The sequence below is a fragment of the Neomonachus schauinslandi genome, chromosome 11 (assembly GCF_002201575.2).
Source record: "Neomonachus schauinslandi chromosome 11, ASM220157v2, whole genome shotgun sequence".
Taxonomy (NCBI): domain Eukaryota; kingdom Metazoa; phylum Chordata; class Mammalia; order Carnivora; family Phocidae; genus Neomonachus; species Neomonachus schauinslandi.
Genome location: NC_058413.1, coordinates 58,153,875 through 58,181,074, shown reverse-complemented (window position 1 = coordinate 58,181,074; position 27,200 = coordinate 58,153,875). Strand labels below are relative to the sequence as shown.

At 47.3% G+C, this 27,200-nt stretch overlaps 1 protein-coding gene across 1 annotated transcript in view; it reads left to right on the top strand.

Annotated features, from left to right (window-relative positions):
* Window positions 1-27,200, top strand: part of TENM4 (teneurin transmembrane protein 4) — a 366,208-nt gene that overhangs the window by 237,467 nt on the left and 101,541 nt on the right. Inside the window, exons 12-13 of the mRNA XM_021704752.2 lie at window positions 15,922-16,107; window positions 23,700-23,726. Of these exons, the coding sequence (XP_021560427.1) occupies window positions 15,922-16,107; window positions 23,700-23,726 (213 nt within the window). The remainder of the gene's footprint in view (window positions 1-15,921; window positions 16,108-23,699; window positions 23,727-27,200) is intronic.

Sequence of the window (27,200 nt, the reverse complement as noted above, 5' to 3'; positions counted from 1 at the left end):
CCCAGCCTACAGAGATACTTCACACACGCATGCGCACCCCCACAGTGACAGCCCCGTGGGCAGGGGGACCAGGACCAGGTAGGACATCACCTCGAGGCTCAGGGGGTTGCCAGCCTTGCCTAAGGCACACCAGGGCCTGAGGAGGCTGGCGGCCAACGTTCAGCCTGGGGCCCCGGGCCTCACCTGCGGCCCAGCACTCCGTGTCGCCTCTCCACGGGCCACTGTTTCTCCTCAGCTGTCGCTTCCCCCCAGAAGCCAGGCTGAAGGTGAGTGAAGGCACTTGGAAGGTGGTTCTCTCTTGCCACCCGCCCTGTATCCGCGGTACCTGCTGGCCTCGGTCCCGCCACTGCCACGTGCTAACTGTATGACCTTGGCAAGGTACTGGCTTCTCTCGACTTCAGTTTCCTGATCTGAAAACTGGAGATAATGATGTCTCCCTCAAAGCTCATGCGACCGTCAAATTCTAGAACGTATGTACGTGCATCCAATAGTGCCTGGCTAGAGTGAGCGCTTCGCATCTCGCTCCTACTGCCCTTCCGAGGGCACTTCAGCCAGTGGGAGCTGTTTGAAAGCTATCGAGTTTTTGCCACAAAGGTGAGCAAGAACTGCCTTACTGACTGGATGCCGCTGAAGCTGGGGGGCTGTCTCTATGTCCGGGGGTTAGCTACAAGGTGGTGGGACAGGCACTGGACTTTGCCTCAGAAAATCTACTCCCTGCTAGTAGAATGGCTTCGGCAAGTTGCTTAACCTCCCCCCGACCCCTGCCACCTCAGTTTCCTTCATGGTAAAATCACCTATGGGATTGTGGTAAGGATTCAGTGAGAAGATGGAGGTAAAGTGGTTGACACCGCGTCTGGCACGACTGGGACCCCCGGTGAGAGGCAGCTCCCGGCGTAGTGTGCGTGTTATTGGCTCCTGGCCTGGCAGGCCTGGCACAGACACTGCCCAGAGCCTTCCCGTCAGGAGCTGCAGGCGAGCAGCTCACCCCGTCGGCACCAACTGTGGCTTGTGGGGTTGGCAGAAATCACCATTGGGCCCTCATAGGAAGGAGGACCACCTCTTCCGAGATGAAGAGATGTGTCGCTGTTTGGCCCAGGGAGCAGGATTTAGTGAAAGCAGCTGAAATCAACATGCCCTGCACTCAGCGACCAACCTGTCATGAAATGTGAGCTGACGAGTTCCTCAGCACTGTGGTTATGCTTGTGGAAACAGTGAAGTCAGATTTTATGTAAGGATTTACTCAGACCCCCACCTTCCCAGCAGCTTGGCTTCCAATCTCAGCTCAGAAATTCCTCCTGAAATCTAGCCTCCTTCATGGGATAATCCTTCGTGACAAACAGTGTAAGATAACTGTTGGGACAAATGCCTATGGCCTGGAAGAGCGTGGGTTATATGTCCCACCCCCCACACAACGGTGTCCTCAACTCTGGACCCAGTGGGACTTGGCTTTTCCAGTCTTGGGGGGATGATAGTAGTGATGATGGTGGTGGTGATTGCTAGTGTTACTGATAGCAAAGAGCTGGAGAAAGGAAATGACTTGTCCAAAGTAACTCGGCTAAGCGGTGGCAGAGTGTGAATTAAATCTAGGAGCTCCGTTTCCAAGTCCTCAGCTCTTGCCTCAAGCCCCCTTTCCATCCAAAGAGGTTTCCTTACAAGGATAGAGTGTTACTTAAAGAGCCACCCATTTCTTAGTGCTTACCGTGTACCAACTACTGAACTAAGTGCATTACAACCATTATCTTAGTTAAGGTTCATATGAAAACTGTAAAGAAAGTATTACTAGTTCCATTTTCTGGATAAGGAAGCTGAAGCTCAGAAAAGTGAAAATCCTTGCCGGCATCCCCCCATCGGTAAGTGGCAGAGTCCAATTCAAACCAGATATGGCTCCAAGGCCTCTCCCAAGCTCTGTGGTATATGAGCAATATGTTGTAATCTTGCCTCTCTCTTGCCAAGCTGTGAACTCTATGTGGTCAGGGTCTACCAGTATCCCTAGGGCAGGGCCTGATATGGGTTAGGTTCTCAGTGATTACTCAATACAATGACTTACCCAGTGACACATCAAAGAAGAAGCTAGAGGCTCTGCCCAGGAAGGCTCTGCCCAGCACACTACCAGTCTAATCTGTTCTCTAAGGCCCCTCCTCCCCACCCCTGTGTACCCCCACATCCTTGCACACACACACACACACACACACACGCATGCACGCACGCACGGACATGCTCACACGCACGCAGGGGCGCACACCCTGCAGAGCTAAAACCAAAATCCCTGGGCTCCTTCTCTGTCAGTTTCCAGACCTAGCTCATGTTAGTTTCGTGTGCCTTGCCAGCCAGCCAGAACCCCTCCTGGATGAGAGCTGGCATCATTTCACCTCCTTCAAGTCTTCCCCGGGGAGCAGCCGTGGTGGGCTGGATGCCTCATCTGCTTATGCATAAAGTGGGTGAGCCCAGCAGCGCTGCTGAGCCAAGTGACTGTCCTTACGAACCCCAAGTCGGATTTTCATTCTCTTGGCTGCCTTAGAAAAGGGAAGGAATTTAACCTCTACACGATGGTCCTTACAGGTAGAAAAGTTTACCTTTCTTTCAGAGCCTAATGACTCCTTAAGAAGATTTCAGTCTCATTGATGTTTTCCAGGACACCATTTCACATGTGGTCCCTTAGACCCAACGTGTGCCCCTCTGCTGGCTCTCCTTCAGGTCTTCCTCCCCGTCCACCCCCGCCCAGTAGCCTCGGTCCTCAGCCTCATAAATTCACTCCTCATTTCCACTGCTCTGTGAGCTCGCTCCAGTCTTGTCTTCCATAAATGACTTCTGTGTGTAAGGGTCCTCTTGCAACATTTCGTTCCTTTGGGTTTGCTGGCTCGCAGAAGCAGTACGTGACAGAGATTCTGCCTGGAAAATGCCCATGCTGGTGGTTTATGATTCTTATCATTTCATTGCAGTTGAGTTTCATGGAATAACAGGTGGAGATTTAGAGGATGGGTTCGGAGGTAGCATGTGCAGTCGGAAAGAACCGCATGGGATTTGGACTGGGACCAAGCTAGATTTTTAAGACTGATCTTATCCAAAGAATATGGCTAATGATACCTGCTTTGCAGGGTTGTTTTTCAAATTAGCTTTAATACATATGTATAAAATGCCTAGCATGGTGCTGGCATTCAATAAGCACTCAATAAATAAAGTATATATTTTTAGAATGCGTGATTAAATTTAAATTAGCCAAACAGTCCTTAGACTCTTGCAAATTTAAGTCTGAGAACAATGTATACAGTGAAGGTTTGGAGCCAGACCTGGACTTAAGTCTGTGTAACCTTGAACAACTTGCTTTCTCTCTCAGTGACTCAGCTTCCTTGTGGTTTCTGACCCTCTGCCACCCACTCCCCCCAGCCCATCCCTGGTCATCGAGTCTAGATGAAGTTATTAATGTGCTGACATATTTATCCCCAAACAACAGCACAAGGGCCAAACAGCATTAGCATCAGCTTCCTGCCAGATAACGAGCTTTCTGAGCTCGATTCCAGAGAGGGGCACAGCCTCACAGAGAGAGCATCCCAGAACAGCTCCAGACCTGCCCCTGCCCCTGACAGTAACAGACATCCACCTCATTCTCCTTGTTTCTGCTTCAAATGGTATCTAGTGTGCCTTGGACTTAATGTGTACACCCTTCCTGGAACTCCCTGTGCACTGGGTGCTATTCTGGGCACCAAGGATCAGAGAGCTTCAGCCCACTCAGGAGGCGACACCTAGTTAGGTGGCGTGATAAGAGCTCTGACTGATGTGTGTATGTGGGGTTTGGGAGCACAAGGGCAGGAGCAGTGAGCTCAGCTGGAAGAAAGGTGAGAGCAGAAGCTGAGACAGTCTTCCCCAGGGAGGAGACTTGTAAGCCGGACCGTTAGAGGGCACCTGGCGGTGGGGGGAGTCCAGGCAGAGGGAACAGTGTGTGCAAAGTACCCAGGTGTGCAGGAGCATCATCTGGAAAATCCTGCCTCTGATTGGAGAGTAGCAGCCGTGGGGGTGGGTAGAAGAAGGAAGACCAGAAAGGTAGGCAGGGTCCAAGCCATGGTGTCCACTGAATGCCTGGCTGAAAATCTTGGATTAAAAAATTGTTCAATGCGCACTGAAGATTTCCCTGTGAGACTTCATGTCAGGGCACCTTCTTTAGCTCTCTCAGCCTAACCTGGACTAGGTTCCACCTTCGCTGAGGGGGGACCTTCAAAATTCAAACCCAGATTCTCTGAGCTGCCGATTTCCTCTCTATTCCTCTCCTCCCCTTCCAAAAAGAAATGCAAATCCTAAAGCATAGTTAATAACAAATATGACTGGATAAATAGGGAGCGGAAAATGTCTGTTATCAAATTAAGTCACAATTGACAACAAAATAAGCCCGATGTTTAAAAAAAATAAGAATAAGCTGAAAGTAGTAACAAGGTTAAAAAAAAAATTAAAGCTCTAAACATAGCATTTGCATTAGTGCTAAATTTTAAAAATGGTAATTCAATTTTATTTACGAGGCAAATATAATTACATTTAAATTTGAGGGAACAGAATTTAATTCTTATTAATGACAGAAAGACTGAGTGAGATGCTTTAATGCCAGAGAAATTGTCTTACGTTCATGGATGGGAGAGAAAATTAAATTCAGCGTGGAGCATTCTCCCTGCTACAAGTCTCATGTGTGTAGCCAGAATTGTTCCCTCTCTGAGAAGCATTAGCTTCTCAGCCCAGAAAGCACAGCACTGACATCCAATTAAACATCAAAAGGAAATGATCAAGCCAGGCTATTTCTGTACAGGTATGTTACGGGAGAAGAAACCCGAGGTTAGAATTTCAGCCGAGGAATAATATCCATTGAGACTTGACATTTCCTATACCCCTTCCCAATGGCAAGTGATAGCCCGAAATCAAAGTTCAGAATAATAAATACCAAAGAGATTGACACTGAGGCAGAGAAAGAAGAGGAGGTATTGGAGGGAGACAGAGAAGAGCGCACCAGTTGTCTGGGATGTAGCGTGCAGGTTGAGGCACAATGAGATGATCCGCTCCTAACATTTAATCGAAGACTGGGAAACTGGGCCCAAACAGGCGTAGTACTAAATAGTGCCAGAGTTAAAGGTTGATAAACCAGGAGCTGGCAGCTTTGTAATTTGGGAGAATTTCCTCTGACAGCCCTAGAACATTTTTGATCAGATTGGAGCTCTTCAGTATGTAAATAGAAGCCCTCCCAAAATTGGGCTTCAGAATCGGGTTTCTGTTTGGATGCCCAAGCTGATGACTTATACACAATCTCCGGTTGTCTTCCTGAATCAAACTGCTGGTATATAACTTGTAATTTTAAAATAATAACTGTTCTTTGAATGGAAATTTTATTTACATTTTACAGAGCTCCTCATGTACGTGCTTCATGATTCATTCGGGCAACAAGTACATAAGCCTCTGACACCAGAGATGGTGTTGCTCCCAGGGATCCAGAGTTCAGAGAGCTTGAGGGATTTGCCCAGAGACACTCTGGGAAAACAAGGATTCAAATCCATCTTTCTCTGGGCTCAGAGCCCACGTTTATCCCCGGCATAACTCTGCCATTGGCCATTTCCAAGGTTTATGCTGATACTGTTGATGAATGAAGTATGAGGTTCATAAGGTTTCGCTTCATTGGATACCACTGCAAAGAGCCACGTAAACTGGATCTTGACCATGAGGTACCTGGTGGTACTACAGGGGCTCAAGGAAAAGAGTGATTGCTTTCAGCCAGGGTGATCAGGGGGGCTTCCCGGAGGAAGCAGGATTTAAGGTGGGTGATATAGGTTGGGTTTGAGTTGGCAGAGAGAGAAGAGACAAGCACCTTGCAGCAGCCAATTGTAGAAGTCAAAGATTTACAATCTGTTACAAAGATGCAACAGAACGTGGCATTTTCCAGGAAAGACCAGTAGTTTGGAGTGGCTTTGCTTAGGATATTTGTGGCACTAGAGAGAGGGAGAAGAGGTGAGGGAAGTTAGTAGGCATTTAGTCACATATGGCCTTGAAAGAATTTAGGTTTGATCTGTCAGTGGGAACCACTGAAAAATTTTAGGCAGAGGTGTGATATGGTGAGGTTCAGTTTTGGAAAGCTTACTCTCATATTGGCATGTAGTTGGAGGTGATGGGGAGACATCTAGGTGGAAGTGTCCAGGAGCCAGTTTAGATAGGTGAGCACATGACTGGGTGAAGAGATGGGCCTTACACAGAAGGAAATCAGAGTCTTTGGGAAGAGGGCTGAACATCGCTCTCTCTCCAGCTCACCCGTTTGGGCCCTTTCAGTGAGGTTTGGGTAGCGTTCCAGCCCTGGCCAGAAATCCACATCCTGGGCATGTTGTGTGGCTTCTGCGCTCACCAGCCCTTTCCTCTGTTGTTATCCTTCTGCAAAGTCAGACCCTATTGGGAGGCCTCCTCCAAGCTAAGTTTGAACTCCTCTAATCAGGAAGCCAGATAGCCTCCAATTAAGATGAATAGCAGTGGCTTACTGCTTCCTGTGATAGGTGCTTCCTAAAGCTCGAAATTCTGGTCCTAGGGGAGTAAGTGTGGAGACTGCTATGCACCAACATCCTGGAATCCACTTTTCTGCTTGGTTTGAAAGCACTCCAAGCTCCTCGAGTGAGGTGAAAGGCCGTGTGGTTTCCAAGGCTCATTAGCTTTCTGCCAACTGGATCTGTGGGACAGAGTGGGGCTGGGAGCAGCGCTGACCCTCTGGTAGAGGGATGGAAGTTGGAAGGCACCCAAGAGTGGCTTGGGTTTGGCAGCAGTGTCAAAAGGAAACCAATTACCGTAAGGAAGTTGAAGGCTCCTTTCCTGTACCTTCCTCTCCTTCTGGCTTCTTCCTGAAACCTGCACTGAGACTAAAAACCATCCACCCAATTTAGTGAGAGAAGGAGGGAGGAGGGTGCTATGTTGAAACCTATATTGATATAGAGATATAGGAATATCTATCCATGGGAGAGGAAGGTAACTTATAAGTATCCTACTGTGTGCTGGGCCTGGTGGCAGCTTGGTGCTCCTTTACACATGTGGGTAGACTTGAGTTCCTTGAGGATGGGAATAATTTAATGTCATTTCTGAAACCCTAGCCTCTAGGAGTAGCTGGCACATAGTAGGTGCTCAGTATATTTTCAAATCAAGTTTAGGGTTCTGGCAGATAGGAATCCTTATCGCCTTTGTATAAAGGACAAAGCTAAGGCTCAGAGGTGTGCTGTGTAGCTGGGAAGTAGCAGACCAAGCTCTTACAGCAGCGTCTGTGAATTCAAGCCTCTGTTCTGTGCAAAATGGTAGAAACTTGAATAGTTACATGGATGTAGTCAGAAGATACATTTCCTGTGTAAGACTCACCAGGGAATGTAGAGTTCAGGCTGGCGATGGCAGGGCTGGGGAGGCAACACGGGGAGACTATTTACCCTGATAAAGGTTCGCATCAAGTGCTTTGAGAAGGCAGGAGGTGAAACTTTCCGACTGGGGCACTAGAAGGAGGCTTCAAAAAGGAGGAGCCAGAACTCAAAGCCAATGTACAGTTGAACGTGGGAAGATTGAGGTAAAAGGGGAACCCAGACCATGGAAACAGCTTGTAGAGAGGCACAGAGGAGGGGCCACAGAGTGTGGTATGGCCCCTGCTTCAGCCATCTGTCTAGCTGGCCCCTTCCATGACCATTCCTAAGGCAGCCATCAAGTTCTTGCTCAAATACTGACATACATGTCCTATGGGGCAAAGGACAGGCACTTCTTCTCTCTCGACCCTTATTTTCCTGTCTGCAGAATGACTAGAGCATCTCTGAAGTGTCCTCTCATGATCTCATCACAAAAACCGCTCCTCTAAGTTTTTCTCCTTGTTTTTCTCTCTTACCCCTAAATCCATCTGAGGGGGATCCCATGCCCAGAGGCAGGCCACTTCCTGCCCAGAGCCAGCTCCCTCTTTCTCCATCACTCTCCCCTGGTTCCATGGTCCTTCACCTCCAGCTCTTCTCCTTCATCACCCACAGCTTCCCTTGTCTCTGTGCCTCTCTCCACGTCCACCTTGCAAAACCCATGACCATCCCAGCCAGTCACCATCTCTCAGCTTACAGCCCACTTCGAGCACTGGAAGCCAAATCACCTCATGTTCATGATCTTTAGCCTTTCCTGGGCCCTCCCAGCTGCAAGTCTTCTTGTACTTTGTGCGTTCTTGCTCTCATTCCCCAAGGGACTCTTTAAATGTCCACATCTATCCACCAGCAGAGATTGCTACCTCACTGAGAACATTGAAGCCATTGGTGAAGTGCTTTCCCATTATCCTGGCCTGTCCCTTAAACGTGTCTCAGCCTACATACCTCTCTCCAGAAGATGAGGTGCCTGCAAAGTGCTGTCCCCAGATTATGCTCCAGATCTGGTTCTCCCCAGCTGCTAAGGGGCACCTCAGTTATTCACATCATCCCCTTGCTTTCCCCAGTATTGTTAAACCCTCCCTTCTCCTGGCTCTTTCCAGCACATAAACATGATGTAGTTGCCATACAGTGTTTACTCTGTAAGAGATGTGCATGATACTAGGCACATTACACGATGTTCATTTAAGCCTCACAGATGAACCTGAGATGTTAGTGTACAAATCCTGTTTTGCAGTTGAGAAAGCTGAGGCACAGAAGGATGAAGTAACTTGTCCAAGCCACAGAGCTGGATGGATGGATGGTTGATGGATGGATGGATGGATGGATGGATGGATGGATGGATGGATGGATGAATGGATGGATGGATGGACAGACGGACGGATGGACAGACAGATGGATGGGTGGATAGACAGATGGGCTGTTAGATGGCCTGGTAACTGGATAGCTGGTTAAATGATTAGATAGTTGGGTGGATTGGACAGATGGATGGGTAGACAGACAGATGGAGGATGAACAGACAGATAAACAGACACACAAACAAAAGGGAAAGTACTTAATACGGTAAATGTTGGGTCAGGGTGAGGAAGAAGACTCAGACTGATTTCAGAGCTCCTGTACTGTAGCTGGGGGGATGATCTAATACATAACTAACAATCATGGGAATATGTCAGATTACAGCTGAGCTCCTCAACCTGGTCACACAAGTCACAGACCAAAGAGCTGTATCAGTCATAGTCGCCTTCACTCTGGTTAAGTACCTTTGAGCAAGTCGCTTAATCTCTTCAAGCTTTTCCCTCAACTCCGACGCAGGAATGAAAATACCACTGCAGGGCTGTTGTGAGGATTTCATGGGATAATATTTGTGTGCCACCAACAAGGGTTCTACATTTTCTCCTTGTTTCTGCTTCAAATGGTATCTAGTGTGCCTTGGACTTAATGTGTACCGGGATTTCAGAGAAATTCCCTAAGCTGTGCCCTAACTCCAATGAGCTAGTAATAAAACAGAAAATCCTAGCAGGAATCGTCTAAAATTATTTAACCCTCCCTTAAAATTTCTTAAGGGCATTCTAAGAACCTCAGGCCCTGAGCAAAATAGAACAGTTTTCCCTATTATCCCTTTTAGTGCTAAATACAAACTTATTAAAAGACTTCCCCGGAGGTCCCGTGGGGCCCAGACTCTGTTTCCCCTGCATTTGCTCCTTGCTCAGCAGGAAAGCACACAGATCCTTGGGTGGAGACCCCTTCCAGTCCCCACTTGTGGCAGTTTTGAGCATCTTTCCAAGTCGAAGAAATTTTATGAGAAGAATAGATGTAAGTCTGTCCCTTTAGGGGAATGCCACAGCTTTCCCTACCAGCTATTTTAATGAACAGGATTGTCAAGTAAGTCCAGACAAATTAAAACGTAGCTGCTCTAGGTCCCAGGCTTCATCCAGGCTCATATGGGGATTAACATTTAATGAGAGGAGCCTGGGGCAGTGTTTTCCCTTATGTATATGCTTTGGGGGCATGATTAGCCAATAGCCAAGCTTCCTATCTTTCCCTGCCCTTTTCCACTTCTTCCTCACGTGCCTACTCCCTTCCACATCATGGAAGGAGAATGGGCGTGATGTGAGCAGCAGCAAGAAGGAAGGTGTGCATGAGGGTGTACGGCTGAGACCCTTTAAAGTTACAGAGTTCTCAGTCAGGGGTTGCAGATGAGTTTCTAAGAAGGTTAGGCGCAAAGGAGACCGAGCCCCTGTGTGAATATATCTAACCAAATAAATTTTGTACAATATGGCCCTGAGACACAGTTGAGCCCAACTGACGTAACACTTCTTCCCTGAAGCTTTTGTTTTTTTTAAAGATTTTATTTATTTATTTGAGAGAGAGAGTGAGAGAGAGAGCGCAAGAGGCTGTAGGGTTAGAGGGAGAAGCAGACTCCCCGCCGAGCAGGGAGCTGGGACTCGATCCCGGGACTCTGGGATCGTGACCTGAGCCAAAGGCAGTCGCTTAACCAACTGAGCCACCCAGGCGCCCGAAGCTTTTTTTTTTTTTTTAATTCATCTGTTCTTTCAACAAATATTTGTTGAGAACTCACACTGTGCTATATCTGGTACCTGCTGCCGGGGAACCAAGTTGAGAAGAAGCTACAGTCTGCCATTAGGGGGGCTCCTGGTCTGCAGAGAAGACAGACATATGTACACCAGTGAGGCAGGGCAGGAAGGAAGATGTGTGGGCATGGCTTTCCCTCCGAGAAGAGCTAACTTGTTCTTGGGCCTGACCTGGTTCATCTCCAGGGTCCTGTATGGTTCTGTCAAGCACTTCATAGGCTCAGAATTAGAATATCAGGGCAGCTGGAGATTTTCACCTGCTTTCAAGAGGAAGCCAAGGCTACAAATACATACAGCTTCTAACTGGGTTTTCATGGTCTTGACTGATGGTGCCCTGCGAGATGACTAGAGAAAGCATACCTAAATTTCGAGGCTGCTTACTATAAAAGCTGGTATTTTGCTCTTCAGGAAGATGCCCTCAGTCCTGCTGATACAAGATGTCTTAAGTCCTCATTGATGGGTCGTGTACATAGCATAAGTTACACAGGGCCTTTCACATATACCCTTTTCTTCCATTATCCCCACTCACCTAGTGGGAGACCATGATTACTCTCCTCACTTTGGGCGTGAAGAAGTATGGTTCAGAGAGATTGAGTCATTAATTCTCCAAGGACTCCACAAGGACCCAAGGAAACTGGGGAGTCAGAATCGGAGCCCAAGTCTACCCTACAGATGGTATTCTCCATAGTACTTGAAAAGATGCATCTCAGGGCCTGAGACCTCCAGCGTTTAGCCAGTAAGCTCTGGTGTTTATCATGTGGAGGTCAATGGGCATTGATCAAGTGCTCACTTGTATCCGGTGTGTTCCATAAGTCAGAATTCACCTCTGATGTTCTGATGTCAGTCCAGTGCACTTGCCGCTACACCTCCCTTGCTCTTGCATAAGAATCTGTGTGTACGGAACTTACTATACCCCGAACCGTGTGCCGGGCAGTCTGGAGAAGTCTCACTTCTGCCCACGTTAACTTGCGTAACTGATTGCGGTTATGTCCTGTGCTAGAATGTAAACTCCCTGAGGTCAGGAGAGAACCATGCCTGTCACAATCACCATCGGATCCCAGTGCCTTCTGTTGGGTTTGCTAAGAAATTAATAAGTGAGGGTAATTCCTACAACAACCCTCTCCATTTGTTGGTATCATCCCCACATTACACGTGAGGCAGCTGGGACTGGAGAGGAGCAGTGACCCGAATTTCACAGAGTGCCACTTACGTTAGGTAAGGGGCAGATGACCTGTTGAAGCACATTCTTCCGGCATCATCCTATTTAGTTTCCAGCAACCACTCTGGGAAGTTCTATCTGCTTTAATGTCAAAGCAAAATCAAGAAGGAAAACTAAAGCAGTTCCTTCTATTTCAAGGGGAAAAAAAACAACAAAAAAAAAGGTGAGACAGATAAGAAAAATAACAACAGGGCCTACAACTCAGGGCCAAGTGATAAAGTAGCAGCTCCAATTTCTGCTCCCATCAGGAGTTAGTGTGTCTCCCATGCAGGCAGAGAGGCCATCTGCAGAGGAGAACCTGAACACTGACAGGTTGTGTTGCCATCAGTTAGCACCCCATAAACATCAAGGTCACCCTGTTTAGGCCCCTTCCATTAAAATGTGTAAGAGCCCACAGCCCAGCTTGTAAAAGGCTGACGGAGAGGTGCCCAGCCACCAGGCAACCTTAGCTTCATGCCAGGAGAGCTTGTCTAGTGTAAACTGGCGAGGAAATGGAGGGTTTAGATGGACAGCCCAGCAGTCTCCAGATGACAAAAGTGAGACTGAGTGTCTGGGAAATCCTATGTAGGGGATCTCATTTCATTTGACATCGATCCAGGGGCTGACTTGGATATAACAAAGGATAAGCAACAGGACCAGAAAAGGAGACAGATCTGCTAGAAGAACCAGGAAGTCCCCACAAGGAGAGCCCGCCTCTTTGCTGATCAGTTTCCTTAATCTTACAATGTCAGTCTGGCACATGGCTCTGAGAATTGTCAAAACAAGGGAGAAATACCCGTGACCATATGACCTTGTAGAATCCGCTGATGCTCTCTGGGTCTCAGTAGTGGCAGGGCATACAGAGTTCAAGGGGGTCTAGAGCACAAGAGGCAGCTCTAGGAAAGATAGTAAGCAGGGGTTCTGACAGCATTGTTGTGATAGTTCAATGAGAAATTGTATATGAAGGTGCTTCATAAACTCTAAAACCTGATATAAGTGTTAGTTATTAAGCCAAAAATGTCTTTCCCCACACGCTACGTCATTTGATCTGACACCAATCCTCTGACATGGGTGAAATGGGAATTATTCTACCTATTTCACAGAGATAGAAAGTGAGGTTCAATGAATTTCCTAAGTTGCCACTGGCAGATCACCCAGCCAATAAGTGGCAAAGCCAAGGGTAAACCCCAGATCTGTCTGATCCTAAAATTCATGGTGTTTTATTTACTGCATATAAGCAAGAAGGTGCAGCAGTAACCACTATAGATTATTTGGATGATCGTGGGATTCCAGTACCGGTTTGAGCTTTGTCTGGCTTGTGATCTCCCAGAGGACACAGATTAGGTCTGGTTTTTCTCTGTACTCCTAGCACCAGCCACGGTCTTCAGCACATAGTAGGCATGTTTGGAATCCTATAGGAATAATGAGAGAATCAGTGTGACTGCGTTGATACCTACTGTATATCAGGCATCCTCTGAAGGGATGCCGTCACCATCCCCATTTTACAGAAGAAGAAAACGAAATTCAGCAATCAGATAGGTTGCCTAAGGTCACATAACTGGCAGAACATATTTGGAATCACATCTAAATCTGACGCTCTTCCGGCCACAACTGCCTTCAGATTAATATAGGAACGGCCTACCTGTTAGCTAAGGCCTGAAATCAGGCAAATGCTGGGGAAAGGCTGCCTCTTGTGCTCTAGACCCCCTTGAACTCTGTATGCCCTGCTGCCTGAAAACACCAAGGCTTTGGCCCCAGCAGCCTGTCCCTCTGCTGGCTCACACCTCACTGAATAGAAGCGCTATTTGCTGTTTACTTTTGCACCATAAACTGCCACCTGGAAAAAGTGCTGAGTAAAGCCAAACAAATGCTAAACTAATTGTCCCTCCCCAGTCTCTCAGGGGAAAGTTCCGGCCCTGAGGCAAGCCCTGCCTTCAGAGTCACGGAGGGGTCAATGCTGTGCAGAAGGGTTAGAAATTTCAGAGACAGGACTTCGGAAGGCCCGGGGCCTGGAGATCGTCATTCTGTGTCAAGGCGTTGTCTGTATGAGAAGGAGGGAAGGAAGCTCGAAGAAAGTCCTGAGAAAGCCACATTCCTGGAGGGCTGCTGGCCATAGTGAAACTAGCCCACAGCCCCACCCCAACCTGGGAGGTTTTCGAAAGGCCAGCTCACCAGAGACAGGCCCGGACTGACCCTCAGCCAGGCTGAGCAGGGTGTAAATGAATCGGTTTACACTCTCAGGCCGCCTATAGCCCCAGGCACCCAAGGATTCATCCCTTATCCCACAGACTTCAGCTAAGGGTCTGTTCTGTGCCATGCTCTGTGCTGGGTACCAAGCATAGAAGCGATCAGGAAAACCCGGTCCAGCCTCAGATATCCCTGGTCTGACAGCGGGACAGGCACAGAAACAGAAAATCGGTTTACCATGTAACATGGAAGGGCAAGGAACGAGAGAATAACCACAGGGTGAGTCACAGACTTCTCAGAGGAGAGACCCTTGAGCTGAGCCTTGGGGGTAGATTATGCTGTATAACATGGAGGGTGTTTATATCACAGACTCCCACCGTCTTGGAGCCAGACAGACCTTAGATGCCATCAGATCCCCCCTGAAGCAGATGAGGAAACCCAACACCCAGTGAGGGGGAATGACGTCCCCAAGGTCACACCGCAGATGAGTGGCTGAGCAGGCATGGGCCTTGCACGCCTGGTCCTTGGACTCTAGTCTAAAGTTCACTGTCCTCAGAGACCTGTCCTGAGTTACGCATGTCTGCCATGCCCTTCTCTGTGTTTCACTTCACTGGGTGCTCGCCACAGCCCCGACGGTCAGCCGAGGTGCTGTGAGGCGTCCTCGTCACGGCCCACACTCGCTACATCCCTGACGTCAAGGAACCTGCCTGTGGTCGCAGAGCTCAGAAGCTGCTGAGCCTGGCACAGAACCCGGGGCCCCCCAGCTCCAGGTCAGGGCTCTTTGCACCCATTTTGTAGTGGACCCTTCTCTGGGCAGCTGAGAAATGCGGTGTGTCTCTGTGTGTAGTACGTCCCTTCCAGGTAGTGTGCCAGACAAGGTATCGGGCATAGGGACACCCCATAAATGGTGACTCAACTGTTGTGTTGTGGGGTTTTGTTTTTGTTTTTGTTTTTTTAATTCTCAGACATCAATAGCCGTTGCCTTGTAGGTTGATATGGAAGGTCTCAGCCTCTGAGATCTAATTTTGATTTATCCCCTTTTTCCAAAAATCGCTAGACTATTAGTAGCTTCTAAACCAGGACTATAGCTTGGAATCTTCCAAGCTGTCATGGGCAAATGCAACCTGACACAGTGCCAGTTAATTTAGTTTGAAAGAGAACAAAAGCGTTGGGGTTTTCATTCGAAGACTGTTGGGCCATAAGGCACAGACTGCAGGCAGGGTCCCTGTCACAGCCCTGGCAGAGAGCATCCGTGGCCACGGTTGCACGACCTGTTTCCTAAAAACCCGAGTCGGAGCCTTCACCACCTCTGCCTGCGTGACAGGGAAGCTGTCACTGGCCCTGTGCCCAAGGCCTTGTGAATTGGGCCGTGTGCATACTGCACCAAGTCACAGATTGGCCTTTGTGAAGGGCTGGGCGACTCGACTCTGGCTGTGACGCGGTCCCCCAGCAATTTGCTTTGGATCCGAAAGGCCATGGAGGCGGTGCTTGGAATTAGAGTGGCAGGGCAGTGTGTAGGAGGACGGGCACGGGCAGCAAAAGCACAGAACCGGCCCCCAGAGTCCCCACCCCCACGGGTGCAGGGGGCTGGCCTCCCTTTCACCCCGCCTGGAGGACAGTCAGGCTGGAAGGAAATGCGGGCCCCAGACCCCCTGCACGTGCCGCAGCCAGACCCACGAGCACTTCCCTCGGCCATCAGGGACTCGTCCTCACTTTGTTTTCACACATTACCAGTTTTTAATTAAATGTGACTTTTCCTCACATCTGTTCAGAAGGCCGGTCCCCCTTGGAAGTGGCGAGCACAAAAGCGGGGACGGGCTGGTGGTAGGGGAAAGCAAACAGAGCAGAGCCCTTCCATCGGCCTATTTTGATAAGGGCAGCGGGCTCAGGACAGGCTTTTGCCTGGAGAATTGTTCTCACCCGAGGGTCATTGTTTGGGGAGATTAGCCTCCCAAGCCTCGGGAATCCGGATGGGTCCCTCCCAGGAGCCAAGGTAGGTAGCCAAGTGTGACCCTTGCTCCCGACGATGACCGGCTCAAAATGTGTTTTCTCTCTGCCCTCCCCACAGAGATCTGTGCTGCCGACTGTGGGGGCCATGGCGTCTGCGTGGGGGGCACCTGCCGCTGCGAGGAAGGCTGGATGGGGGCGGCCTGCGACCAGCGGGCCTGCCACCCACGCTGTGCCGAGCATGGGACCTGCCGCGACGGCAAGTGCGAGTGCAGCCCCGGCTGGAATGGCGAGCACTGCACCATCGGTATGGCGGGCCCACGCCCGGGGCTGGGGGGGCGGGGCGGGGGGGGGCGTCTGCTGCGGGGCGCATGCTGCCTCTGTCCGCATGTGGGAGCTGGGCACAAAGTCCTTTCATCTGGCGACATTATGGTTGGCATTTCCCAGCAGCGACTGGACTTAAACTCACCACTGGGCCTTTTTCACCTTTTCCCTCCCGGTCTGCATTTCCCAGATGTCCGCTAGCTGGTTCGCGTGCCTTGCTGTGTGCCCCTCCTGGGCCAAATGCAATAGGGCTCTGCGCTGAGGAGCTGGGGATCAGGAGTAAGGCACACGACTACCACTTAGCAGCTGTGAGCTGTCCTAATGCCTCCCTGAGCCTTGGTTTGCTCACCTATATATAATGGCTGGCACAGAGTAGAGTGCTTGATAAATGTGGCCATGATGATCAAATTCCTGATCTGCTCTCAGCCCCCCACCCCCACCTGCCTGGGATCCTCGGGAAAGCTTCCCATGGGCCCCGGGGCCACATCTGCCTCCCATCAGGCCTGGATCCCTCCCTCCCCTGTCCTCAGCCTCCATCCTGTCTGCATTTGTCTCCTCTCTGCTCTCTGGGGGCTCCTCAGGCCGCCCCTGCTGAAGCAGCGCTCTTGGCAGCTCTCGGACCAAGCTGATCACTCCGTTCCCTTCTTCCTGCCTTGCCTGCTGCTTTTGTTGATTTTAAACACAGCCAGACGTTTTGCTTGGTTTATTATCCTGGAAGGAGCACTCACCAAAAGCTCTCTATTGAATCAACTGGTCTGTGTGTGTGTTTAACTTCTTCCTCTTGCATTTTTTTCAAAGGGAGGGTCTGTGATCAGATGGCAAACACATGGCTTTGGAAGGCTGGATTCTGGGTGCCTCTCCAGCTCTAAACATCACCTCTTGGGCCTTCCGGAAACTGGGAGACGAGCCCCAGACCTTTGAGGGACAGACATTTTGAGCAAATGGAGCCACTGCTTTTTTCCTTTTTTTTTTTTTTTTTAGGCTTCATTCCTTTTGTTTTGTAATCTGAAATTAGTCTATATTCATCATCCCCACGTCCACAACATCACCCTGGTGATAAATGGCAGTGGAAGACCTTGTGCTTATTAACAATAATAATGGCTTCTAATTTTTGAGCGTTTACAATGTGCCAAGCATGTGCTAAGGGCTTTTAACTGCATGATTTCGTACTCCAGAGAGTCCCCCTGTGGAGGCATGCGTGTTATTCCCTCCTTCTCAGGGACCTGAGGCTTGAGGTCACTTAGCTTGTAAGGAGAAGAACAGGAATTTGAGGCCTGGTTTCCAGAGCCTCGGTGCAGGGTGCCAGTACCAGCTGCTTGCTCTGCGGCCCACAGGACAGACGCCAGGTTTTCTACGAGGCATCTGGCTCACAGCCGTCAGAGGCTGTGCCTCCTCATTCCTGTTGCACTCGGAGTTGCGAACTTAGTTGCCCATCCCAGACCCTTAACAGAGCTGCTCCAGAGCCCAGGGCAGCCCTCCCCACTTTGTCCCCAGCAGAAGGTGCCGCAGTGTCTTAATGCCCGCTTCTGGGTGGCTTCTTCATGTCCGTGTCATCCTACCTGAACACCCCTTCATGGGAAGTGGCCCTAGTCACTCACGGGGTCCTCTTCTTTAAACCCCACTTTCCCCTCACCCTTCCTTTTCCCCGTGACTGAGGACAGGCTGACCTTTTAGCCTCCCAGCCCAGAAGGGGGGCCCATCCTTAGTAAAACCAAAAGCAGAGCCCAGAGAGAGTACATTCTGTTTTCTATCACTTAATTACAGGGTCCTCAGCTCACCTTACCAAGTTCCAAAAAGTTTATGGATGGCAGACTTTTATAAGATAAAAGCATCTCATCTTAGTCAAATGATGATGAGGGATTTCAGGAAATTCTCCATGAGCCCAATCACAGATGATTCATGCCAGGGCTGGTGGGCAGGTTGTGCTGCATCTTGTGGTCTTGTGGATGGATGTTCATCAGCCTGGCCTGAAGAATATCCAGTGTGTTTGGATGCCAAGAAGTCAAAGCACCCCCTTCCACCCCCACTCCCCACCCCCTCCCCCAGCCCTGCACACCCGCACACCCATTGTCACTCTTTAAGAGCAAATTCCTCCTTGGGATTGCAGATGCTTTTTGCGCTGCAGATAAGAAATGCATCAAGGTAAATGTGCACGATTCAAGAGGGAGGTTGACAGTCACAAATACCAGAAAAATGTCACAGGACATTGAAGAAGTAATGGACTAGTCATAGTGGCTCAGATGAAAGGACGTTGGCTCAGAATTCTATTACCTTTCATTTTGTGGTGAGCATTTCCTTTGTCCCTGTCTTATCTCCCCGCATGGCAACTTGCTCCCCGTGGGTCTCTGCCTGTGGCCAGCTGCATCCCCAATGAGAAACCCAAAACCTTAGTGCTGAAGGAACACTCCATCACCTTGTTCAGTACAAGGGAAGGGGTAGGAGAGGCAAAGGAGAGAAACAATGGTGGTGCCTTCTTTTTTCCTTTCAGAATAGAAATGAGAAGGAGAAACCCCTTTTTAACCTTTGCTGGGAATAAGAAGCAGCTTATGTTTCCAGGGAACCTCACTCCCTTTGAGGATCATTTAGGAAAAGACAAAAACTATTGGTGTGAAAAGTTAGAAATTCAAAGTATTACATTTTCTCTTGTTATCAGATTTCATTACTATACAAGAGGTCATTAGAGCACAGCTAGTTCATGTGCTGGAGTATAGTTATATCCTGTGCCAGAGAAAAAGCTGGAATCCATGACACTAATGCAGAGACCTCCATGCAAGTAGAAGTAAGAGAGGAGGGCCTGTTTATTTATATACCGCTGCCTCCATAAACAGGAAAGAATGATTTGATGACCTGCCAACTGGCATTAAACACCAAGACAAGTCTGGGCTCCTTATGGTCAAGTCCCCAGCCTAAGAATCTTTTCACCCCAGTGACATTTCCCGGAGCAGATTATTATAGTAGGAATTGAATATCTCCTTTAGGAGGCTTTGGTCCCTCTTTTCTTTATGGAGGCTACTTGATTTTTCTCCAGAAGAGGTTGGTTTTCAGAACAAAAGGGAAATGGATGGTAGCATCCTCTTTAATGACAGTATTTTTGTCAAAAAGCAAGAATATTCACATTGAATCCTAATTCCTCATGTTGGGAATTATCTGTCTCTGCATCTTCAAGAAAGGTCTTTGGTGAAAGGGCCATGGGCAGACCACCTGGTGGCTAGGGGCTTCATTTTCTCCCTCCGTGAATCACAGAATGGGGGAGGCTGGAGGAGGCCTCCAGGGGTGATGAAGTTCTGGCCTCCTCCTCCACTGGCCACAGAACTGCACATCCATCATCCCAAAACTGAGTTATCCTACTCCTAAAAATATCCCACAAATAAGAAGGGATTTTTCTTTTTTGTTCTTGCTTGTCAGTAATGCTCCCACTTGCATATATGAAACTCAGTTTTCCGAATCCAAAAGTTAAGGTAAGATGAATTGACGCTCTATCTCTCAAGTATATGGTCAACACAGAGTCATCAAAAGTATATTCAGGGATGTCTTTTCCAGGAATTTCATGGGTCTCAAGTCTGGGCCTTGACCTCCCAATTCTTTAGAAAAAGCTAAGAATCATAGTTAAATTTGAGAAGGTGTCTAATTTTTTTCCTATTTCTTTGAAAACAGTACTGTCATTTTTGATCACTTCTACAATCATTATTTTATTCACTTCAGTGCCCCTTGTCTATAAAGTCTCAAAACACATGTGGGAAATGCCAGCTTCTGATTACATTTGTAAAATTCCAACCTTGACCCCAAAGCTGTGATTGTTCAAGATGCCAGATACACAGAATTTTATTACTGGGCTTCAGGAGAGCTGTGCAATCATATAAATCTTGATTCTTACACAAATCCTCCTCTGGGAGTTAAGATCAAAATAATACTCTGATGATGCAGTTGTTCAAGTGAGCCCAGCCAGACTTCACGATAAAAAGAGATTATAAAGAAAGGCCACACAATCTTCTAGAGTTCTTTGTCCACTTTTGAATGGTAGCTCTCAGGTTTCTCGTTTGTAACCAGACAGTCCTTAACTGAGAGTTTACAAGACCCTCACAAGGTGTCAGAGCCTGTGTGATAGCCCTACCCTCGTCCTTCAAAGCACTCTCTCACAACCGGACCTGTGACCTGGCAGGACAGTTGCTGACAAGGACAAGAGAAAATGGACAGGGGTCTACCCTAAGTTATCAGAGCAAGAGCTTGATGAGTCATTGGTTCTGGGAGATGTTAGCCCACACATGGTAGGGGTGGGAAACTGGAAGGAGGTTAGTAAGGCTTTGTGAGTCCCTCTCAGGTGGGTGCCATTGGCCATTTACTCATTGATCCTTCATCCAAAGCAAAGGGGATTAATGTATCCAAGATCTTAACAAGAACATCTCTTCAATGGTTTGTCAAACATCTAAAGAACTTACATGATTATAAGCACCCTAACCATCACCTGCTATAATGATCCTTGTTTAATCTGGCCTAATGTGTAACAGTGATACAGCTGTTAGAGTCATCTGAGGCTCCTGGAGAATGACAGTGAAGAACCTCAGCCACGCTCTCCACAGCGTTTGATAGGGGACCCATAAAGCTTCTTGGGCTTACCCTCAGAGAAACTTCTGGAAACTTGTTTGGGTGCAGGCAAGTCAAGGAAAGAAGTTTGCATGTTGAAGGCCATAGAAATGCTGAAGAGATCTAAGACCTCACAGACTCATGCCAAAGACCCAGAGTCTGTATCATAAACAGCTGTGCGCCACCACCATCTCTAGCTTCTTGCATAGTGACAGGAATAGAGAAGGAGCATAAGAAACATCTGTGCAATGTTGAAAAAATAAGCATGGTCTAAGAGGAAAGATGACTCTGCTGTCATCATCTTCAACCCAAAGTCCTGAGGAGAAAGATGAGGGAATTTTGTGAAGTCTTGAATCCACCATCCACAAATGCAAACTCATGGACTTTGTATCATCTTTCCTGAAAGTTACAATTTTAAAATCATGGTGGATTTTTAAGTGACTATACTCAAGGGCATATGTACCAAGATTTTCAAACAATAGAAGCATGGACAACAGTATGGACTTCTGTATATGGCTTTTATAAATAAATGGCATTGGACTTCAAAGATCCAGTTACCCCTTCCATCTTCAACAGAAGGAAGCTCTATTCTGTTCCCAGAAAACTCTTGGATTTGGTATTGACTGGCCGTTATCAGCTTCTGGACGTACAGTGTGGCTCAGGGTCACTCTGTTAGAAAGGGCAGTGGTTTGTGGAGTAGGAATCTGAAGTTTCGAATGCCCGCTTTGCCTCCTGAAATCCACAGTGATGATTGCAACCTGAGTCTGCCTCAGTCACTTCCCCGGCTGCTCTTCCTGCCCATGATCTGGAGAAATTAGTAAGCATTTTTTAAAGGTATTAGAAACATATTTACATTTAGTAGAGATCTTTATTACTAAATTGTTCTTAAAAATGAAATGACAAAAAAAAAATGGCACAAGAAGAGAGAGCTCTGTGAAGTCAGCCCCTAGGCTTGGGGAGACTAGCCTACAGAGTAGGTATAATCTGTCCTCGTCACCAGAGCCAGGATATCACCGTTAAGTTTGGAGAAAAGCAAGGTTTTGCTTGTGCAAGAACTCCCTCAGAGTGGATGCTGCATGGCAGTATGGCCACCTTGATCCCACTGATGGTGTCTCACCCAGCCTTATCATCCTTTCCAACCCTGTGAGAGAAACGCCACCTCTTCTGCAGCCGAGTTCAGTTATTACAACAATCTGTGATCATGACTCTCTGTAAAACTCAACAGATCTGAAAGCTAAGAACACCAATTGAGCCAGGAAGTCCAGAGATCCTGTGTATTATTGTTCTCAGGTGACATATCACGGGAGGTGATGTCTAAGAAATTTTAGGTCACTCTGAAAAATGAGATGAATGAGCTTGACTAAGACAAGTGTGACAGGTGAACCAAGAATCAAGAGTCTTCACCTTAGCCAGAGATGCCTTCTGGGCCATGGTATCTGTGGGCTGGCCCTGTCTTTCATTGTTCAGCATTTCACAGCTTTGTTTATGCACTCTTGCTTTAATATGCCATTCTCCTCCACTTTCTTCTATCTTGTGCTCTCGTGGACTCCATAACGTCTATAAGAATGAAGGCGGGGCACACAGGCCCAGTTAAAATATCCTCTTCCCAATTTTCCACTTGGCTGTGCAGCCTCCAGGAGCATATTTCATCTAGAAACAAAGACCACATGGAAACCTCAACTAGAAACATAGCCTCTCATCCACCCATCTTTTGAGGCAAATATATATTGATGACCAGCAACAGTGTCTTCTCTACCCAGAGGACTGAAAAAATAAATTTTTATTTTTTTATGAAGAAGGGAAGAATGTTCTTGCCATTGCTAGAACCCTAGGGCTTCCACATAAGGCCCCAGCATTGCAGTCCAGTCCTAGTTACGGGCTTTGGATTCATGTGTGAAATCAAGCTGAGGATGGAGGCCCGCCTGGCAGAAAGCTTCAGGCCCTTCAGGAGGTGGCCATTGATCCGGCATGTGGGGAGCTGTAGAAAGGGGGTGGGAGGGAAGCTCCTCAAATAGCTATGAGGAGCCCAGGTGGGGAAGATGAGATGGTAGTACTGATTAATGCTGGGAACTAAGAGGGCTGCCCTGCTTTCAACACACAGCCCCATATATGCACCGTGGGGTTTATTTTAGAGCAGTGTTCCACACCCATCCTCACAGAGAAGCAAAACCTTAGATTGCCAAGTAAGCCAATGATTGAATGCAGCCCCTCCATTGGAAAACAAAGCATACATCATTCTATCTTTTGAGTTAACGAGCATTGAGAAGTGGTCAGGTTTTGTTTTCTTTTTTCTTGTTTTTCACAGTGACATCCATTGACCTGCACCTTACATTCTCTGTAAGATGCACCAAGGAGAAATGCATCTTATTTAGAACACCAAGCATTCCGCATTCAAGTCTGTGTGGGCACATGTGTCCATGGAAAATTCAAGAATGGCAGATACTCTGGCGGTATATTTGACTAAAGACTCGGCCCACTTCCCTAGTGCATATCAGAGATGATCCCAAGTTTGCATATTTCTAAGTTCCAGCTCCCAGGAAACCCCTCTGCCCAGACAGGGAACACTTGTTCTTATATGGCTGCTTCCCCCAAACGGAAGTTGGACGCTGCTCTGGGTAGACAAAGGGCAAGTTCTAGTTTTCCATAAAGTTGAACACACCTGACAGAGCAGGAGCATGGCCACGTTTGCAGCTTCCCATCCTCCTTTTTCTCCTGTTTTCCCTGTCCCTGTGTCTTCTTGTATACGATCACATTTCCAAACCCCTGGATCATAGAATGAGTTGAAGTTTCTTTTGACCCTTCCTGGAGAATGTGCTTGCTCTCCTTCTCTCTCTCGTCATCTTGTCTTTGGTTTTATTTTCCCCACCATGGCAGGTCTGTCCCAAATGTGGGGCGCATGCCCCCGTGTCCCCTGAGCACCTGGTATGGTTACGTGGTAGGCAGTGTTGCACTTACTTGATCCTACCTTAAATGTCCTGTCTTTTATTCCCCAAGCGCACTATCTGGATAGGGTAGTTAAAGGTATGGTCTTCCTTCCTCTATTTTCCTATTGTCTTTGTGTGTGTGTGTGTTTGTGTATGAGCATAAAAGAAGAACTATGTATATAAACAATGTATATACACCCCAGAAGCATGGTGTCTAGATGCTGCCACATCCCCAGCTTTGTCACAGCATTCGCTGCCCAGAGGGTGGGTTTTTGGTCACAAGGTGGTTGATATACCTGGAGCGTCATTCTTCCCCCTAAAGTGTGTTTGTGACATTATCATTGTGCCGTTGTCCTTCCCTCCGCGCACACACATACACCCCTCACTCTTTCTGCCCCATCTTCTGTCACCCTGCCCATCCCTTATAGCCCCTAGTCCATCAGAATTAAGATACTGAGGACCAGGGTGGGTGGCCTGAGAAAAGAAGAGGCCCCAGAGCAAGCTAAGACGTCTGAACAAACTCCATTGCGTTACTGTTGTCATGTTCATTCACCCAACAAGCACATATGAAGCACCTGCTAGTACTAGTGCTGTGTGTTAGATGCTGTGACAGGCTCTGGGCAACTGGGGACCTCAGGGAGTGGGTGGTCTGTTTGCTTGGGTTTTTCTTTTTTTTCCTTTTCAGAGAAGGCCCAAGTTTGGTAAGGTTTACGTTTTAGGAGTGTTCCCTATAGCAAAGTAATTCCATTTTCAACATCTTCATTAATTAGCTAGTGCCCCATTTTCCAAATAGGCCTGATTCCTGTAAGAGTAAGTCTGGGAAAGATCAGATATGTGTGCACGTAAAAGACCTCAAGCCCCCTGAGGAGAAATATCCTGCCATATTCATCGTTTTATCCTGAAGTCCTAACATATCACCTGGCATAGATTGTGTGCTCAGTGGTTAAGGACAAATACTTCCAAGTCAGACTGCCTGAGAATGAATCCCAAGTCCACCAGTAAACGAATTAGGTGACCTTGGGCAAGTTACTTAACCTCCCTTCACTTGGGAGTCCTTGTACAATGAACTTGGTAACAGGACCTACCTCATAGGGTTGGCATTAGAATCAAGCAAAATAATCACTGCAACATGCTTAGCACACAGGCAGGGATGATGCTCAATAAACGTTAGCGATGCTATTTTATCATTGTATTCTTATTCTCACCCTTAATTTGGAGAACTTCATTAACCAGAGTCATTGTTGAAATTGTAAAGAAAATGGCTAAATTGGCTTTTAATAAGAGATAGAAACTGCTGTTTAAAACCTTATGGAAAGGGTTTGGGGGAAACAGAAATGACTGAATGCTTTCCAACCAGAGTATCTTTGCCAAGTACAGGAAAGGTGTTAGTGGGGCCCATCAGATGGATGCCTGGTGTTGAGAAGCAGTGTTCCTTGCATTTTACATGCTGGTCTTCAACTGAGAATATAGTCATTCCGGCAAGAGAGTGTAGTCCCTGTGCATTTCACACATAATCATTATCAGAGGAATCTTCAGTATGGATTAAATTTAATAATGTTACCATCTATTTGGTAGAATTTTTTCCTACTATCTGAATTTTTTTCATATCCATGAGTCTTAAGCAAGTCCTTTGAATTTTTTTAAGGGAGAAGATATAACTATACTCATTTTATTGGAAAAGGAAATTGAAGTTGAGGGGCCCACCCTGGGTCACCGCTCTAGTGAGTGGCGGAGCCAGGATTTTGAATTTCCATATTTCTAGCTTGCTATCTTCTATCACCATTCACCAAGAATGTCCCATAATTTCCAATATTCTTCCTCCAAACCATGCCTTCCAAACTGGTACTCTCACCAGGAAGTGACACATACTCTCTCTCAAACCACCTGTTCTGATCTTTAGTTCAGAAAATATCACCAGACCTTTATTTGGATTAGGCCAATAAATCATAACTTGCTTTAAAAGACAAACTTTTTTTTACCAAAATTTCGGTTTTAACCAGGCCCCCATCCTGCTGACTTTCTGGTATAATGGATACTAATCCTAAAAAAAAAGATTTCAGAGACCTGTACCGTGCAAACTCAGGACTTGTCAGATTAAACTATCATGCCGGCAAAGACAAGTCAACTTTTGTTCTTTGTTTTCCATTTGCATCGGTAGAGACTAAAGAAACAACATGCACTTAACAGATATGTTGAACTCTTCCTAAGTACCAGAAAATGTGGATACCACACCACAGAAATGCTTCCTATTCTTGCCGGCAGTCTGGCAGAGTAGACACTAATAAAACAAATAATCCAACAAGTGTGATGAGGGTTATGCTAGGAGTTGTCCAGGGGCCACTTAGCAAGAAGGCCCCCCCCCCCGCAATTGAGGCAGTGCCTTGTAGACCAAGATTGTGAACTTTAGCAGAAGCATATGAGAAAGCCACTAAAGGTTTTTAAAAGCACGATGATGGCTTGATGACATTTGTGATTTGGAAGGATCAATCTGGCCATATTGGGGAAAAAAGAGTTGAGGTGGAACATTTGGGGGCAAACAGACCAATTAGGAGACTCTTGCCATCATCGACGTGGGAGATGATGATGACCTTGTTTAGGGAAGTGACTGTAGGGATGAAAAAGTACAAGAGGACTGGAAAGAGAACCATAAAGAAAGGGACATTCCAATATATGGTAGGGTTAACACACAGCCCCTTTGCCACTTAACTAAAAACTATCTTCAAGGATTCAGAAAGTCTTCTTATCATCCCTGACGCTAGCTTCAAGGGGACTTCTTCATAGGCTTACACAGAAGGCTGAAGATAAAGTGGTCCCTTGTCATTTAAAGGGCATCTTTTCTTTTGAAAAGCTTAGGCCTTCTCTAAACCTTGAAATTACATTATTTTGGCTCTAGCAAATGCCTGATGTGAGTCCTTCCAGAGGGGATTGTTAATGTCAGTTTGGTTCTCTGAATTATTGATGAGTTACAGAGTTTGTAGAATTAATGAGCTTTAGTGGTGGGTAAGGATGGGCATTTTGCTTTAAGAAAGTCAGCAAGTCACCCCAGAGGAGGCTTCCTCTTCCTGGCTAATGGGGGTGTGATTACTCCAGAAGCAAACTCCTGGCTGAAAGCAAACCTCATTTAACCCACAGGTACTCAGAGTCCCTCTGAAACCCCGAAACCGATAGGACAGTGCAGACCCCCAGGGTATAACTTGGTCCATTTGAAGAAACTAACGGTATTTAAAGTGTTCCTATGATTTCACAGATAGAGCTTCCCCTCCCCGAGAACGCACGCCAAACAGCACAGAACGTGTGCACTCGGCATCGTGGGCTAAGCCGAGCTCACTGGAGCAGGGATTCCCAAAGAGGGCTTTGTGGAATGGAATATTCCACATTATTATAAGTGGTTATAGGGGAAAGAAGGTTCTGAGGTCAAATTGGAAAATGTCCTGATAATCAAATAAGCAAGTTTCTTTATTGTCAGACCCTCAGAGCCTTTAACGTATTAATGTTCAGTGTGACTTTCTACAATGAGATTATAGCATAAAACGTTTTCCAAACTTACTTGACTGCAGAAGCTTGTTTTTGA